Raw genomic sequence first — 18,634 nt, 5'->3', positions numbered from 1 at the left:
TTAGAAACGATAGTTCATATTAACTACTAAAATTTTCCACCATTACTTTACACAATGATTTTTTTTAGTGTTATGTTTCTGGAACAGCGGTGCTTTGTTTTGGTCTTTTTTTGCTGATTATTTAAAATTTCTCTTTTCAGTTACACTTCATACGTATTTTGGTACAGCAACTGTTTCAAGTTCAGTGAATAAATCGTTTTTTCAGACCTTAAAATTCTGTTTTTATGAAATGTATCTCGTTTAAATAATAGATATTTAAGCCCCACGGTGTCAAAACGTCAAGTCAAAATTATTTTGTACTGAAAAGTGAATTTTTTTCTTATTTGTTTCAGCATTGCTTTGATGATTAAATTAAATTCTTGCGGCCATATTAACCAATAAGTAATAACCGAATACCTGATGTATGTGTTAATGAACTCTTTTAGAACTTCTGATAAATTTCCAATAATTACCCTCCAGAAATTGAAACCGAGTTTTGTTAACGTAAAATAGCGTATCAGTAGAAGCGTAAATTAACGCACAGACAAGAAATCTTATTACTATTGGCTGAAATTTCCCTTGATCGAACCCCTTGCTACACGACTTAAAGACGTTCTACTCGTAATTGGATGCATTTATTACAGCTGTGTTATTTACTTACTATTAGGAAACTAGAGCACACATTTACCAATAAAATTATATTCAAAAGGGAAACTTTGAAGAAGACTTCCTACCAAATGAATTAATACTTGTAAGTAAAAATGGGGCATCCACTATGGAATATTATAATTTAAGTACAAAAAATATCCAACATTAACAAAAAGACCTTGTCCTACTTCAATTTAAACGTTGCACTCACTGCTTTAAGAGATCTTCATGAATTTAGGGGCAAAAAGAACGAAAAATTCAGAAGAGATGAGAACGATACCGAGGTGACAAAATTGACATCCTTCAAACGTGAGAAACCTCCCTTGCTTTTAACTTTGGTTGTGAAAAATTATTTCATGACGCAAAAATTCTTTATTACGCCTATTAAATTGCAGCCTAGTTGTACGTACATTATAATTAAAAAAATCATGATGAATACCTAAGAAATGAAAAACAATATCATAATACACTGCCAGACATAAAAACGCCCACACTTGAATTTTTTGGGAAGTAAGCAATACAGTCGTAGATGTGGAAAATACATAGTAATAAATGCATTAACGAAGTTATGATTTAATGAAATAGTAAAAGACGTCACATATAAGCCACTCTTTGGCAATAAATTTAAATTTTTCATGTCAACAAATTTTAATTATTCAAGTAATACTTTTAAAAATATAATGAATCCGTAGGTTTTACCTCGGTTCTAGTGAGTACCAAAAACTTTTATTATTATAATTTTCACTTCCGATATAGACCCATCTACTGTTAGAACTTTATTTTTGTATCCGCTACAATTTTGTTGCCCTATCAAATTAAAGAACGTAATAGCTATGTAAACAGACCCTTAATGACATTGTAGTAGTTCAAGAAAAAATCCTAACAGAAACACTGTTTTCAAATTTTAGTGTGCCATGAAATGAATATCGTACGACTTGCCTATCAATATCATTGTCACTGTAATTTTTTTAGTAAGTTTATGTGTCATCTTTTTCTACTTTGTAAATAATTTATTAACATTTATTTTCTGTGGATCTCACTTCTTTTAAATACAGCTAATATATTTTCACTGGGGGCTAACCAGTCACTTTACAATCATCACTAACCCTATTACTATTCATAAAACCCCTCATAATAATGTTATCAAATTTAGTAGTTACAAAAATATCCTAAATAAAATATGCTCAGTGTTAACTAGTTCATAACCGAAAATACATAACTACATGCAGTTAACTATAACTGATAAAGTGATAACTATGTACTTAGAATCATGTAATTTGGTACCAAAATGGGTACTTGATTCATTGATTATCTTAATTTAAATTCCATGATTGATAACTCAAGGTTCTTTCAAAGTAAATTATAAAATCGGTGGTTGCTATAACGTGCCAAGAACAACAATTTTCCTCTTCTGTCCGCTAGACCTCAGCAGCCTTTTTTATCGCTGTTGCAGTAACAGACAATATAAAGGGCAACTCATTCGTTCACTGCCAAGTTGAGAACTTGAGGTCAAATGTATATTGAACATTAAGTTTATTGTAACTTTTTGAAACTAGACTTACTCCAATGCAAAACTGCAATAAGAACACATTTTCATGTTACTCTTCTGAAATAAGCTTCATACAAATAGTAACTAGATAACTGAACTTTTTTAGACTACTTTTCATGATCCCGAAAGTACGAAAAAGTAGGTTTTACGTTTCCGTCTGTCCGTTGCCTATCTCTGTTAGTTTTTATTAAACAAGTAATCTCTGAAACTACTGGACCGATTGTGTTGAATGTTATACGTATGGGATCACGTCATCTCCACAATTTACAATAGTAAATATAAAATAATGTACTTTTGCACTTGTGGTTTATGAAACCGTATTGAACTTTTCCCTTACAGATCTAGATTTTTGAAAACAAAAATCAAAATTGTGCAGCTCATTTTGCAATTTAACTTCGAAACTGCAAACTGAAGTCTTACAAACGTTTTAAGGTTATTTATTACCTCCAAAAAAATTGATGACGTCATATCAAAATTTTGAGAAAAAATCCTACCTATGCAAACATATGCAAAATATTATCATTCTACAACTACTTCTGGTCTATGAATGCACTCATAGTTTGGCATTATTTAAACAGGGTGTCTGAAAAAAATTAATTATTGAGAATATATATTTTATTGATCAAATCAAAACAAAACGGTTCACCCCATTTTCCTGAAAATTTGAGTATATATCACTGTTAATATTATTATTACCTGCACCTACCTAAATTGATATACGTGTCCTTGCGAAAATATTGATGACATCATCACAAAATTTTGTTATGGAAAAACTCACTTAAATATACGCATAGCATGCTTCTTTACCTGTATTTTCACAGTCCATGCCTATGTTTTATTAACTTATATATGGTGTTTATCATAAAAAAATAACCTACGTAAAATTACATTTTATAAGTTTTTGAAGAAACTATCTGTTCGTTTGAACTTTAAACACAAGGGAAATTCTGTATAAATAGCTTTAGACCAACTTTTTTCATTAATTGAACACATTTGAGTTCTGCATAATACAAAGGTCAGTTGAGATATACGCATACCATATACCATGTATGTACCATTTGTATGTCTCGGTAATGATTCACACATGCCTGTGGTTTATGGAAATTGTTCAGTCTTACCTCAGAATGTTATTTATACAATAATAGTGCTTTATATTAAAACACACTGTAATTACCCGCATTCAAAAGCAATAGCCAAAACCTTTCTATACTGACAACATAAAAAACGAAAAATTAGACTAGAAACAACACAAATAAGTGAATTAAAAGTTAAACAGAATTACATGCGAATACTCTAGCAAAACATTCGGCTTTTGCTTGACATACGACTATTTTCGAACAAAAAAAATGCTGTATTGCATAAAAGTCTATGAAAATAGATTCAATTAATTAAACTGATTTTAGTAGAGATTGATACCACATTCTTATATTCCTACCTCAAGATTGCCCTTCACGTTTTTTAAATTTCAAGAATATCGCTTATAGTTGTAAGACCGACGCTCATAAAATTTAAATTACCCATGAGATATTACCAAATAACAACATTATCAAAAACTCTAATACAACATTAGTGTTCTGGTTAATGTAGCAACAGATTAATTATTATATAATAGAATTTTGACTAACAAATGCACAAAATAATTTTTGCAACACGATAATAAGGTACCCGATTTTAGCAGTAGTGTCTAGCATTAGTACTAACGACTATTCTTTTTCCCTCAATTCTAATTGTACATTAATTAACTATTGCTATCGAAGGCTACATACTTTATGAACATAGTTTAAAATTGGTTGCATTTCTGTTTTTAACTTTGATTTTTAAAGCATAAATATCAAAATCTGGCATAAGTAACGTTTGGTCATAAACATCATCAAATTTATGTTTCAAAATTAATTATCGTTACAGTATGTTTCTATTTTCTCGTGAAATAAATGAGACTGTGCGGCATGTTTTCTTTTTTATTCATTTTTATGCTCGCATTAAGAACCTAATAAACCACAGAAACATTGCTATTAGTGAGGAAAATATATTCTTCGAGATTAAATTGACAATATTTTTCTGAAATATTACTATTAAGTTTATTAGGTTGTCTAGGCATTGTACTTAGGTAGAAAGCTAGGAATGGTATACTAGAAAAACAAAGTGAACGTCTAACATATAGCGTTTTATAACAAGGTAAAACACTCTGACAATTTTATTAGTAGATTGCAGCAAATATGAAAATTTGTATTAAAATTTAAACATCAGCATCGACAAAATACATAAATACATAACAAAATACAAAATATTTGGTAATTTTGCTGAAATTACAAACTTATCCGTCTTCTCTGGTATTTTTTTTCATTTTCGAAAAGTGAAAATGATGTCGAAAAGATTTTTTACTTTTTTCTTTATACAACACGAAATTTTTAGCTACAGATAAATCTAAACTATTATTGGATTTTAAAAACAATTTAAACAAAATCTCCATCAGGGAATTGAATGATTATGAAAAATGTCCAATTACTTGTTTCTGAAAGAGGTTAGTTTTCAGACAATTGTCCAGATGACAATAATACAATAAAAGCAACAAGATTAAAAAATTCCCTGTCGTGGTTGTTTTCATATTTAGCTTGAGATTCAATAACATGACAGAAGACAAAGCTTTGTATGACCTACTAACCATAACAGAGAGCACTGTGTTGGATTTTTGCTAAAAATTCCAATGATTTTTAACTTTTAGGTTATCAAAAAAAAAGAGTAAAATACTGGTATCAATTCTAAATTCCCACCAGAATATAAATCCATATCGTCATTTTCTCCATTTCTACCATTAAATATGGATGGTATAAATAATGCAAATACAAATTCCTAATGAATTATTTTTTGAGTTATATATATTAAATGAACCAGATCAAACGATGTTCACACAATGGGGTTTTCTCACAGATTTGAAGCTCAAAGAGATTATGTTTAATTAGAGATCGCGAGAATATTAGTCGATATACATTTTATTTGAAAATACACGGGTATTTATTTTTTTTCTTTTTGAGTAAAGGTGGCGTTTACTATCAAAGCTGATCAAAGTTTGATGTGCATGTAATTGTCAAACAAATTGTCATCTTATTATTTTCTGTACATTTTTGTAAAAGCTGCTACTGTAAGATAAAACGTCGTATATCATACGTAAGAGAAATGCCATTACAATCTCGTGAGATTAGTATCACTCGCGCTAACGCCCTCATGTCCCTTATAATATAGCGTTTCTCTCATTTATAATACAAAATACTATTAAAATTGTTGAAAAATAAGGTAACTATCAGTTATGTCAAAACAACCTACCCCACACAAGTTTTTAACGCAAACGGTCGCCAGTATACCCATGTTTGCTCAATAGATGATTTGCCTAATCAGCACAACCATTACAAAAAAATAACTTATATTTAGAGTACAAAAGCAACAACTTTTTGAAAGGATTTTTCGTTATGGAAATTTTTGGCCACAGTTAACTTTTGATTCAGAAATTGTAATACGTGTTATATATCAAAATAAGAAATTCAAAACATTTTTTTGAATCATATCGTTATAAAAACGATGTTTGAATGCTTTTACATGTTTAAAATTAGTGTTATTTCGAAACTGTAATAACCAATCTCGGTCTCCCTCTTATGATTATTATCTTGATCGGTACCTTCACACTTATTGGTTATGTGACGCATGCTTGAAAGCATTTGACAGTGACATTGTCCCCAGGAAAGTTAAAGAACTTGTAAATGACATTACCTTACTGAATATGACTATTATGTGAAACATACAGATAAACATACCATAGATTTCTAATATCAAATTAAGCAAATAAAACAAACCAATATTTTTGAAAATCTCTCGTTTTTCATCCACCGAACATTTAACGTGCCATGCTTAACCGTCCGTTAAAATCACCCATTTTTCACCAAAAACGGTTATCTAATATTGATTAGAATTACGTACAATTACTTATAGAACCAAAAATAGTAATAACAACATCTACAACCTCTTGCTAATTTTGATCCCATCGTTCCTCAAACTCTACATAAAACAACATACTACGAAAGCGTAAATGAAGACATGTAACTATTATACCGCTTGCAATTTTTCACTTCGTCGTTTACTACAACAAACTGCTACGACCAAGAGCAACTTGTAAAGCAAATAAAAAACAACTCTATCCAGAAACTCATTGCAGACGCATTATGCAAAAAAGACACAAAACACCACACAACAGGCGAGCACAAAACCGTCACGAAACCCCAAAATGAGGACCTGGTAGCAAGAGTTGGGGAGTTTGGTGGCATCCAGGATCCCGTGCCAGGGGTCGATGGGCACCGGCTTCCTGAACCTCAGCTGCTCGATGGGCGGCTTGGCGAAAGGTATACCCGTGAAGACGTGCACCTCGCGGCCCAGCACCGTCTTCGAGCGGCCCCGGATCAAGCCGCTGGTCGTCTCCACCACGAGCGGGTCGCTGTGAAAGTCTCTGGACTGCGGCGGGCGCGTCGTTGTCTCTTCGCTAGGCCAGGAGTAGGCCGACGCGGAAGCACTGAGCGAGACCGCGAACCACACCACCGACGACAGCATTTTGCGAGAGCGGGTCTTTGCTGTCATGGCATCGCGTTCACGTGGCCGCCATCGCCGTCGGCGCACTTCGTAACAGGTGTCGGTTTGCCGGAACGAGCAGAGCGCGCGAACGAGGGTGCTTGACGACCTGGCACGGACTGTGCCGCACGCTGCCATGGCGGAGCGGTGGCAGGCTTGCGCGGGCCGCCGGACGAGGAGGTGCTGCTGGTGACAGCGGGCTCGGGGCGGCCGCGGCCTGCCGCCGAAGCGAGATGAAGAATTTTTCACAACGGCGGATGTGCTCGTGGGCCGTTAGAATTTCTTTAATGAAACAAGAGATGAAAGCCTAAATGCCGCTGTGCTCGTACATACCTACATGTGGAAACCACCAGAGCTTAACGTGGTAGAGATTTGCTAGTCACAGGTAAGGTGAGCGACAAAGGATTGTCACGATCAGAGTTTTGGTGTTAAGTATAATACAGCTACATAAAAATAACAGTAGCAGATTATGTCCTTTTTCAAAAATTTTGAGCAACAAAAAAATAATTAACTTGACACAAAAAAAAGAATAATAAAATATAACAAATTCTTCAATGACAAGATATTTTCACAGTTGTAATAAATGTATACAACTTCTTCCTTTCCGATGTCTCTTTAGTATCTTTCCAACTCGCAATACATATCGTTTACCTTCAATTTCCTCCAATCTCCCGCATTTGCTAGAACCAAGTCTCCATCGGCTTTTCTTTTCTCTTCTTTGTAATTTTTTTGCTAATTTTGCTAATGTGTCCTTACCATCTCAATTGTTTGTTTTCAATCGTTTTCATTACTGATTCCTGTTCTAACTCTTTTCTTATCATTCCACTTTTATTTTTATTTTCTCAGTTAGGCTAATCAAGTAATCATGCACTTCATTTCTTCAGCGTTTATATCACTTTTATGTTTCGTTTGTTTTAGGCAGGTTTCGCTGACATATATTAGCGTTGGTAATGTAAAGGATTTACGTATTATATTTGTAATTTTCTTCTTTTGTTAATTTCTTTCTTCCTCTTTATTATGTATCTTGTCAATGCGTAAAGATTATTATCATTCTCTTGGCTACATTCTACCTTCATCTATCGTTTCAGCATTGGTTATCAGTGTTCCTACATATTCGTATCTCGACACCATTTCCATCTCTTCTCCCTTGTAGTTTATTGTGTTGTTTATTTTTTCTGTTTCCTTATCGTTAATTGCAATGATCGATCGAAAATCATCAAAAAAAAATAGGTGAACTGTTCTAAATTGGAATCAGCATGATTATAAATCGAGCATTAGTTTTTTCTAGGACGTCACATTATCGAGATAATCGACTCCAGTAATACGCATTCGTGATTTGGAAATACTCGAATCGGGACATTTTTGAAAAAAATGTGACCATGTCAAAGACTTACATGAAATTTTCGTTTAATTTATGGGTAACTTTTGACTGACTAATTGAATTTTAGTTCTCTGGGAAGATAACCATGATTTATTTCGCGTAAATAACTTTTTTTTATTTTTCTGGTTTAAAATATTGTGCTAAAAATCTAAAAGCAAATTCGTAATCAACAGAAAAAACTAAAATAGGAATGCGCATTTTCATTTCTGATGACTACAAAAAAATGTATTTGTAGACCAGTGTTATTGTTATTATTATTATTTTACTTTTGCTATTTATTTCCATCTTCATATTTTTCTGTTTCTTTACCCCGACAAATTAAATGCTGAATATTGTAACTAAATGCACAGTACACATTCACTGTATACTCGTATGTTATTTAATTACTCAATGAAATATATACATACTCTATACACTGCGTATAAAAAAATACTCAGTCTGAAAATTAAATACTAGATAAATTCCTAAAACGATAAGTGCAAATACAGAGTGATTTCGACATATAAGAAATAATTGTAATCATATCATCACATACCGTAGTAATGTGGAAATATAGAAAAAACAAATTAAAAGTCGAATGGGGCAAAACTCCCATTAACCACCATTGATGCGATGCCACTGATCCACCTTTTAAAAGGTAGGTGGAAAAACGTTCCAATAAAAACGATGTAAGCACTTTCAGTTTCAATTAAAACTAAAACCGGGATTTTGCTGTTTATCATTCGTTGATTCATGCACTCATTCATTAGTGCGAAAAATTATTCATTGTAGAAACAAATGGTGGTCTTGAGAAAGACCAATTTTTGGGAATGCTTCATAGTGATCAACTTTTTATTCTAACGTATGTTTAGTCCATGCCACAATTATTCCATATTTTTAGAATAAATGTTGAAAATGTTGTCCTTGACCAGCAATACAGGCTTCAGCAACATGTTTGCACGGATACGCAAAAAATTCCGGGAATTCCACGAACTGTAGCAACTGCCACTTCCACTCGTTGAAGCTCTTCGATAGTTTCTGGTCACTGTTGATTTCCATAAACTAACTGTTTTATCCAACTCCACATACAAAAATCACACGGATTGAGATCTGATGAACGCGGAGGCGAAGCTACTGGGCCGTTAGTTACTGGTCTAGCAAAATGTGGTGGTGCTCCATCATGCTACCAGCCCTAACAACTGAATATTGGGAGAACAATAAATTTTTATAAAAAATCACCAAACTTTTTAACAAAAATGTAATTCATTTTTCAAGTGTTAATGTTTACAGCACAACAAAAACTGATTTCTAGCTCAAACAGTGACATTAAACTCTCTAAAACAACCTAACATTTTGTGACACATAAATATTGGGACAATGCAAATTCAGTAATTAGTCACATCTCCTTTTGCCTTAATAATTGCAGGAATTCTTGCCGTCATACTTTCGACTAATTTTCTGCAATACACAGGAGTTATTACCCTACTCCACTTCTTGTTGAAGATTGGCAATCGCTTGACACAAATGATTTTCCAAATATTTTTTATTTCACGCCATACCTTCTCTACTAGATTGAGATCTGGGTTATTCGATGGTCAGGACAGTACATTTATATTATTATTCTTTGTAATAAGTGTTGTAGTAGTAGAATCATCGCGTTGAAAAATATAAACACCAACAGGATAGACTGCTTTAGTAGTTGTTAATATTGTTTTACAAAGTCTCTTGATGTTTGTTTGCATTTATAATTTCCCTTGAATGAACTTTGTTAATTGGCCTTTAAATTCCGTTAGTGGACATGTACCCCCAAACCATGTTTCCGTTTGTAAACTTGACTGTTTGTTTGAGATAATCCATATTAAAATTCCTTTTTTTGAAAACTGTCATCAAATGTTGACATTTTCGATAAATTTTTAGTGGGCAAAGTGATTCTTTTTTGTCACATCACCACGAAACACTTTATCGTTCTAGAACGTCAGAGTTTTTCGTTCTAGAACGTAAAAGAACTGGTTTTTATTGTTTGCTACGTTGCTATGGATCATCTTGATTCAAAAATTTACTTGATTTGATTTCTTTGCATTAATTTTATTGAATTCCCGTAATTTTTTTTTGAGTTTCCGCTAAAGTGGAGCTGTGCAATTTTCGAAAAAACATTGTTTTATACTCGATTGCGAAATTCACTTGCATTCTATAGAATCAAAAATAACTATTTTGTTTTAATAACTCTTTTGCGACTATTATCTCACCTAGCCATCAAATTTGGACTCAGCGTTGGATATTACTTTTCTCCAATTTTTATTTTGCTCATATTAACCGATTTTTCTTGTGGGCAGTTGCTAATTATGGTGTTTTACTTTAGCCTAAAATAATATAAATAAATAATAATAAAGTCCCTCAAAGATAACTTTATTTAAGATTTAGAATGGAAAAACTAAGGCCTGATATTATTTGTGTATCCATTCGCGACAATATTCTCTTGAAAAATTTAGTTGGTTATCGCTATTCCAACGGGTAGTAATTTCTCTTGAAGTACTTCTTCGTCTACCTTTATAAATTTTCATTAGTTGTCGTTGATCATGCGGTTTCACAAGTGGTGGCCTACCGGGAATTTTACCTTTTATTTCTATGGTACCTCTGTCTGCGTAATATTTTACGAGGTTTTCCATCGACGACTAAGCTATTTGGAACAAATCTGTACATTTCCTAATCGATTTTCCCTTGCAGTACTCCGAAATTATTATTTTCAGAACTTTTACTTAATTTAGCACACCGTAACTATGTTTTTCTAAATAAAACCAACACTAGCATGAAATACTGCGATCCATATATTAATGACAGCATTTACCAGCCAGTACGTTTGTACTTCCATGGTATACTTAGCAAATTTTCTCGGGTGTCCCAACACTTAAATGTCAGCAAAAATGGCACATTATTTATTTTGGTGATTATTGCACTCACATGTCACATGATGTCAACTGACCAATCAAACGCGTCAATATTTGTAAATTCAACCAATCAGCATACAATTACGTGATAATTGCACACTGTGCAATTACCACTACCGATAATTATCACTAGCCAGATGTGCCAACTATAAGATAAGCAAGTACCAGTTAATTGCAAAAAAAAACAAGAGGTTACTAACCAAATATTTAATTATGAAACTAAGAATTGTAATTAATTATGGTACAGTTGTAGTAATTTACAGGGGTTTGTGTGCTTGGTGAAGTAGTAACTATATTTTTAGACATTTGTACCAAAGCAGACGGTGCGCAATTTGTGGATTTGTTATTAGACTCTTCCATAGCCGTTGAGTTGGCGCGTAATTTGTCAATCATTTGATAATGATGATCTCCATCGAGCTGAAGGTATGGTTTGATGGAGAAAGTATTGGCATGACCGGTAATCTTTATAAGCTGTTCTTCACCGACTCCCGCTTTTGCAAGTTGCGACACTGCAGTTGACCGTAATGAATGATTACTAATCTTCTTTTTCTTTATGTCGATGCCTATTTCTTCTGCGGCGGTTCTTGTCCATTTCCCCATTTCATTCCTTCCAACGGGTGAATTTTTGAACCATCCTACAGAACTAGGTTCTCTCCATGCAGGATTTGGCGTTAAAAATAAACGATCGGTGGTTATATGTTTACCTCTCTTGCTCAGCATTTTTTTGTAGAGCCTTAAATAATAAAATAATTATTATTTTGTATTTGAAACAGTATTTAATTACCTAACAGGGCAAATTCTAGGATCTGTGGTGTTTGTTGCAAGCCATTTGCTGTCTGTTAATTTATGGCTACCTCCTTGAGCTGTTTTGGAAAAAATACAATTGTATTCTATTCGCCCCGTAGGCAAACCACAATTATCACTTTCTTCCTTAAAATGTTTGATAGTAACGTTAACACCTTCACATCCCCTCCAAGCTAATTCTAATCCAGCCACATAAAAAAACATTTTCTGTAAACCATCTGGCGTGTCTTCGTTATAAATCTTTAGAATCTTGTTGTATTCTTCTAGAGTCAAAATTGAGGAACTAGTTTTGCGTTTTTCCGGTTGTATTTGTAGGTTCCGGCGTTTTGCGTCGCGTGCATTTCTACTACCCTTGAATTCCAGGTCAACAAAAGGATCAAACTTTATACCAAATTTATTGAAATACAGTTCTTGCAACTGCTTTGCCGTTACATTCCACATCGTTTTTATTACTGCTTCTTTGTAGTCATTACCATCGACTTTTTTCATATTGTACCCCCAATCTTTGAGGATGAATGCTAGTTTTTCCGTGGAAGTGTTTCCATCAAAAACATATTTGCGTTCACCGCAAAACTTCTCAAATTGCCTCCAGATTGAATTTCGTGAGTTCTTCGTATTTAGCGGCGTAATGTTTGTAATAGAATCATCAATTTCTTTTGGCGTGTTACGACCAAAACGAAAATTGGACATGGTTTTTTAAACCCACACAAATTTTGCAAAATGGCTGTTCTTATTTACTTGCGTCGCCATAGTATCGCACACCAAACTACTTCGTAAATCATTATAAAATTATTTTTAAAATGTTTGTTCTTGCAATAATCTGTTGAATATATTGCGTGCATCACAATGAAATCGATAATTTTGAACAACAATAATCTCTCATGCTTGTTGCCTAAGAAAAATGCACTCGTGCTAAAGCACTCGTGCGTTTTCAATGCAACAAGCATTCGAGTTATTGTTGCTCAAAATTATCGATAACATTGCGATGCACTTAATATATTATAACTGATAATTTTTGCGTTATAAGAAAATTTATTAATTTGCAAAATACCTCACCCTATGCTGAAATAGATGCCCATGCAAAATTTGCATTTAGTCCAAACGAACTAAGAAGTGATATAAAAAATATGTATCGGATTTTTTTCAGAAACTGTCCCAATATATAGTTGTTAGGCTCGTAGTACCACATGCAAACTCGTTCACCTAGATGCACTTCCACATCTAGCTGCTATTCCAACACATTGTTTAAAAACTCAAGCCACTGTGCCCCGTTTAGTCTGTTTGGTAAAACATAGGTCCACCTAAGCGGTCATTTACGATACCAGCCCACACGTTTATGGAAAACAGTCGTTGAAATCGTACTTCTTGACGAGCGTGTGGTTTTGATCGGATCAAATGTGAATGTTGAGGCTGCTTAATCTGTAAACAGAATGCAATTTAAAAATTTAGGGCGTTCACGACATTGTTGCAACAACCATTCGCAGTAAATTACACAACGTGGAAAATCAGCGGGCTCCAAAGCTTGCACTTTTTGAACGTGGTATGGATATAGGCCTTGTTTTTTTAATGTACGATGCACTACAAACCGTAAAACTCCAACTTCAGCTGCAAGCCGGCGAAGGCTGATGTCGTGCTGTTCTTCGACGCGTTCCAAAATTTGTTCTTCAGTTTGCAGTATTCGCATTCGCCGGTCAATCGCCGTACAGTCTAGACGTGCACGCGGTATTTAATCTGAACAATTATGACAAAAAATACTCGCTCTAAAAACTCGCAAATCAATGATTCTTGCTTGGTGACATCATTAAGTGTAGAAAATCTCCGTGAAATCATCGAGGAAATAGTAAAAACGAGAACAAATGAGCTTGTAGAAAATATCCAGTGCCTACTTAAAGAAGTATCCGACTTAAAGGAACAAGTAAGATTTTTAACGGACGTCAATGACGGTACCTTGAACCCCCTTAAGACAGGGATGAAGAATCCTTCGAGCATCTTCAGGATGATTTACTCAATGATTCCTTTAAGTCGGCGATCGAAGATAAAAGTGAGGCCAATAATCAAAATACTATCATTGTATCCAACCAAAAAATCGATAAGAAAAAAAGACGATTAGAGGTGAAGATACCGGAGCGTCAGAAAAATACACAGCAGCGACAGTCTATCGTCAAGAAAAAACAAAAAAATGCAATTATTGGGAACGGGGATGCCGACTTGAATTTTGCTGGGGCAGCAAGAAGAATTTGGTTGCATCTAGGAAGAGTAGGTACGAGCTAACACCAAAGTGGAAGACGTCGACAAGTTTCTTAAAAATAAATGTCCAAATAAGGAATTTATTATCGAGTCATTATCACATGATACGCAGAGGAATGGGTCGTTTAAAATTGGGGCCGACATGGATCTCAAAGATATTCTGTATTCAGCTAACTTCTGGCCAGTGGGGATGTCTATCAGCCGATTCAATTTTTTTCGGAACAAACATCAACCCCAAACCATTTCAAACAACTAATTTCAATACGGAAAGGGGCCTGTTAAGTATGATTGAGCGTAGTCTGCTCTCAATTTTTCACATCAACATCCAGTGCCTCACCAATAAAATCGACGAAGTTACATTATTTTGTGAAAAATTTAAATTTCAAATTCTGTGTTTTTCAGAACATTGGATTGTAAATAGGGATATACTCAAGATGATAACCTTTAGTGAGTACCAACTAATATCGTTTTATTGTAGAAAAGTAAGATTGCATGGAGGAGTTTCCATATATGTTCATAAAAGCTTAACTTGCATACCCATCTGTTTAGATCCATACTGTGTCGAAATGCATGCAGAGTTCTGTGGGGTCGAGGTCCCTCGAGCTAAAACAATTATTATCACAGTTTACAGACCATCAACTTCACGTCATTTTCAAATACTCTTAGACAAACTTGAAGAAATACTAAGTTCATTAGCTACAAGAACTAATTATTTAGTTCTGATTGGTGATTTCATTAAGGACATTCTAATTAAATCGGCCGAAATTCACGCCTTACTTGATCTTGCCGAATCATTTGGACTAAAAGCTAAAATAATGGATCCTACTAGAGTTTCTAAATGGACAGCAACCACCGTTGACAATATTATCACCGATTTGAGTGATGATTCGTGCTCGTTTGGAATATTGGAACCAGGATTATCTGATCACAGTGGTCAATATATTTGTCTTCACGCAGTCAGTAATATCGTCCGTAACAATTATTATTTTAGCAGACCAGTAAATGATATGGGTCTAAGCAAATTACGTGATCATCTCATATCCGTGGATTGGTTATCTATGCAAACCAATTGTGATGTTAACACTTTTGCTACATACCTAGTTACAACATATCAGCGATTGATCAAACTCTGTTTTCCGCTAAAAAAACGTATCATATCCAACAAATGTACCATCAGCTGGTTTAACGACGACTTGCGACGTATGAGGGATTCAATTGCTGCGATCAAAATAATTTCTGACTGTACCCAAGACCTTAGTGATAAAAAAGCATACCAACAAGCAAGATCCCTTTATAAAAAATCCATAATGAATGCTAAACAAAACGCATACAGCTCGTACATTGCTCAGTCTGATAATATTCCCAAAGACAGCTGGCGATTTATCAACTGCTTGCGAAATAAAAATAAAAATAACTCCAATCAGAAAAACACAAAATTTGACGCTAATGAATTTAACAGTTATTTTTCCAATATAGCTGATGAAATTCTAAAAGGGATCGACAAAACTGACGTACGTACACCGGATATTTTGTTGAATACCATGCCTAAAATTTGTAATAATTTTTTCTTAGAGCCTACATGTGATAACGAAATTTCAAATATTATCAACAACCTAAAGAACTCCAACTGCACCGACGTATACGGTATCAATTCTAAAATTCTAAAAGAGACCGTGAGTTTAATATTAACACCTCTGACTAACTTTTTTAACGAATGTCTTGGAAGTGGGGTGTTTCCTGACAGCTTGAAATTTAGCAAAATTATACCTATCCAGAAAAAGGGCGATGCGGCTCTGCTTGACAATTATAGACCCATTATCATTATCCCAATATTTGGCAAAGTTTTAGAAATACTAATTAAATCACGACTGACCAAATATTTTGAGAAATTTCGCGTAATCAACGAAGCACAATTTGGCTTCAGATCAGGCAAAGCAACAACGCAGGCCTTATTACGAGTTATGGAACTTGTAGTCGACGGTTTAGAAAATAGTGAAATTAATATGGTCACACTTTGCGATCTAAGCAAAGCCTTTGACTGTGTCAGTCATACCACGCTAATGACAAAACTGGAATTCTATGGTGTTAGAGGCATTCCACACAAGCTCTTTTCTTCGTATTTATCTAATAGAAAGCAATGTTCGGCAGTGAATAACATGCAATCCGCGTTTACAACAGTAAAACATGGTGTTCCGCAAGGGTCCGTTTTAGGGCCCCTGCTTTTTATTATTTATACAAACGATTTCTATAATTTTATAAACAAGAAAGCAAATTGTGTGCTATACGCCGATGATACCTCACTAATCACGTCAGATCGTTGTATTAACAGTTTACTAAACAAAGCCGAAACAGCGCAAAAATATGCAGACATCTGGTTTGCCTCTAACTCTCTAAAACTTAATAAAAATAAAACACAAGAAATCTTAAATATCATCCAATAGCAACCTCGTAGGGAACTCTGACACAGTAAAATTACTAGGTTTATCAATTGATACAAACCTGTCCTGGTGTGACCATATCAAATGTCTGGCCAGTAAACTTTCCTCCACTATATTTCTTTTAAGAAAAATGAAAGAAATCGTTAATTTTGGAGCACTTAAGTCTATCTATTATGCGCTTTTCCATTCAAATATGTCTTATGCTATTGTTTTATGGGGAAACTCGCCATTATCTATTACTATATTCCGCTTACAAAAGAGGGCCCTTCGTGTGATGCTGGGTTTGGGTTGTCGCGAGCACTGTCGTCTTTTTTTTATTGAGAATAATATATTGACCCCTCCATGCATTTTTATATATTTCACGGCAATAGAAATTCACTCAAATCGTAGTGATATGATTCATCAGTATCATATTCATAAATATAATACCCGAACAGCTGATTTGGTAAGAACAAGACGTTTTAGATTGACGAAGACAAAAAATTTGTCCATTAACATATCCTTATACAATCACCTACCCCAGCGCTACAGAACTTTATGTGGCTCTGCTTTTAAAATAAAGGTAAAGAAACTTCTCCTGCGTCATGCCTTTTATAGTACAAATGAATTCCTAGAGTATAAGTTTTAATATGTACATTGTGAGTAGTTTACATCAGTCCATGGACTGTTGTTTTTCTAGTGTTGAATCGTACTTGTACGACATTTTACTGGTTATGTTTTGTATTTTATTATATTTTTTTTGTTTGCTCTTTGACCTGTGTAAATGCTTTGTATATTGCACAAATATATCTATCTATCTATCTTTCCGTCCTATCGTGAGTCTGAGGCTTTAACGTACCATAATCTTGGAGATACTGTACCACTGATGTAAATGTTCGCGCACATGGAATCGCATGATTTGGAAATCGCTCTATCCACAATTCGCGTGCCAACCTGGCGCTTACATCAGCTACACCATAAAGTATTACCATGTCGACACGCTCTGGATTGGAAAAATTCACCATTGTCAAAGGCGTCAATCCAACACACGACAGTAGCCAACCATTATATTACTTCTTTCCTGAATTTGCTTAGATAAATATTTTACAACATTATTAAAGAGGCCGTTTTCATTTGCTTCCCTTATAACAAAAGTACAAGAATAAAATTTTTAAAAGCATGAATCGTAGAAATCCTGTAGACGAGAATGAAAAATATTTCAAAGTTACATTTTTGTAAGGTTTTCTTCCCTTTTTTTTTAAAAAAAAAGCTCTCTTCCTCCTCTGAGAAACCAAAAACAATGTTTTTTTTTCTATTATAATGCAGAAAGTTACATTAAATTATTAATTTAAAATACGAAAACACACAAATTAAAATCTAAATTTGATATTGTGATATCACATTCGTTCTATGGATTGTGTCTATTGCTCTTTTTAAAGTTATTTTTGTTCTTTGGAACCTGAAGAAATTAATATAATGCTTGAGATTCATATTTGGATACAGAAAATCTATAAACTTCTTCCGTGCTTACAATAAAACCACTGGACGAAAAAGCATTCTATCATAAAAATTGCCTTAAAATTGGCGCCGTAAGTTTTATACAGAATAAAATTAAGAAATTTTGGTTATTTATTATATGTATACTAGTGGAACCCGGCAGACGTTGTCCTGCTTGTGTATATATTTACTTTGTATATATGTATGGTCTGGAGCGCAGAATGCGTTGTAGAAAACTGAATAATAAGATAACTCATATTGATGCTATTCCATTTATTTTCATTAGCATACACAATATACACATTTTTGTATTAGTAATTCACGTGAATGAACAAAATTTTTGACTATTGTATTCGCTATATAACTGAAACAACTTGAACACATTTTAATCAATACTAAGATCTATCGTAACGCTAGTGGGTAAACAATATTTTTGGTTTTTCGATTTGGTGTATAGACGTACAGAGTTTTTGGAATTCCTACTCTGGAGCAAGCAACATACAGTTGACCATGCGAAAAACATGGATTTCCTAAATTTAATCCGGCAACGCGCAGAGACTGCCCTTGGGCTTTGTTG

At 34.0% G+C, this 18,634-nt stretch overlaps 3 protein-coding genes across 3 annotated transcripts in view; 1 reads left to right on the top strand and 2 right to left on the bottom strand.

The window, feature by feature from the left end:
• Positions 1-6,942, bottom strand: part of LOC135126709 (acetylcholinesterase) — a 215,848-nt gene extending 208,906 nt beyond the window's left edge. The window contains exon 1 of the mRNA XM_064052808.1: positions 6,458-6,942. Coding sequence (XP_063908878.1) covers positions 6,458-6,925 — 468 coding nt within the window. The 5' untranslated portion in view covers positions 6,926-6,942. The remainder of the gene's footprint in view (positions 1-6,457) is intronic.
• A 4,341-nt stretch (positions 6,943-11,283) lies between these two features.
• LOC135126710 (uncharacterized) lies at positions 11,284-12,547 on the bottom strand. Its single transcript, XM_064052810.1, has 2 exons — positions 11,877-12,547; positions 11,284-11,825 (listed from the first exon to the last, which is right to left on the bottom strand). The coding sequence occupies exons 1-2, from the start codon at positions 12,383-12,385 to the stop codon at positions 11,312-11,314; spliced, it is 1,023 nt and encodes a 340-aa protein (XP_063908880.1). The 5' UTR covers positions 12,386-12,547; the 3' UTR covers positions 11,284-11,311.
• Positions 12,548-13,637: 1,090 nt separating this feature from the next.
• On the top strand, positions 13,638-16,584 carry LOC135127305 (uncharacterized). The gene is made up of 5 exons (XM_064053749.1): positions 13,638-13,811; positions 13,919-14,152; positions 14,220-14,327; positions 14,622-14,625; positions 14,693-16,584. Exons 1-5 carry the CDS (start codon positions 13,638-13,640, stop codon positions 16,582-16,584), a joined length of 2,412 nt encoding a protein of 803 aa, XP_063909819.1.
• Positions 16,585-18,634: the final 2,050 nt, after the last annotated feature.

This window comes from Zophobas morio, unplaced genomic scaffold (assembly GCF_036711695.1).
Source record: "Zophobas morio isolate AGI-343-1 ecotype UQ-CSIRO unplaced genomic scaffold, CSIRO_AGI_Zmor_V1 ptg000011l, whole genome shotgun sequence".
Classification (NCBI taxonomy): domain Eukaryota; kingdom Metazoa; phylum Arthropoda; class Insecta; order Coleoptera; family Tenebrionidae; genus Zophobas; species Zophobas morio.
This window is presented reverse-complemented; position numbering and strand designations above follow the sequence as displayed.

Excerpts from the sequence above, each read along its gene's own strand:
- LOC135126710 (XM_064052810.1), bottom strand. The coding sequence starts at position 12,385 with ATGAAAAAAGTCGATGGTAATGACTACAAAGAAGCAGTAATAAAAACG. Across the intron at positions 11,826-11,876 it reads CCTAGAATTTGCCCTGTTAG|GCTCTACAAAAAAATGCTGA; the intron begins GTAATTAAATAC and ends TTATTATTTAAG.
- LOC135127305 (XM_064053749.1), top strand. The coding sequence starts at position 13,638 with ATGACAAAAAATACTCGCTCTAAAAACTCGCAAATCAATGATTCTTGC. Across the intron at positions 13,812-13,918 it reads TATCCGACTTAAAGGAACAA|TCGGCGATCGAAGATAAAAG; the intron begins GTAAGATTTTTA and ends GATTCCTTTAAG. Across the intron at positions 14,153-14,219 it reads TTTGGTTGCATCTAGGAAGA|GAATTTATTATCGAGTCATT; the intron begins GTAGGTACGAGC and ends TGTCCAAATAAG.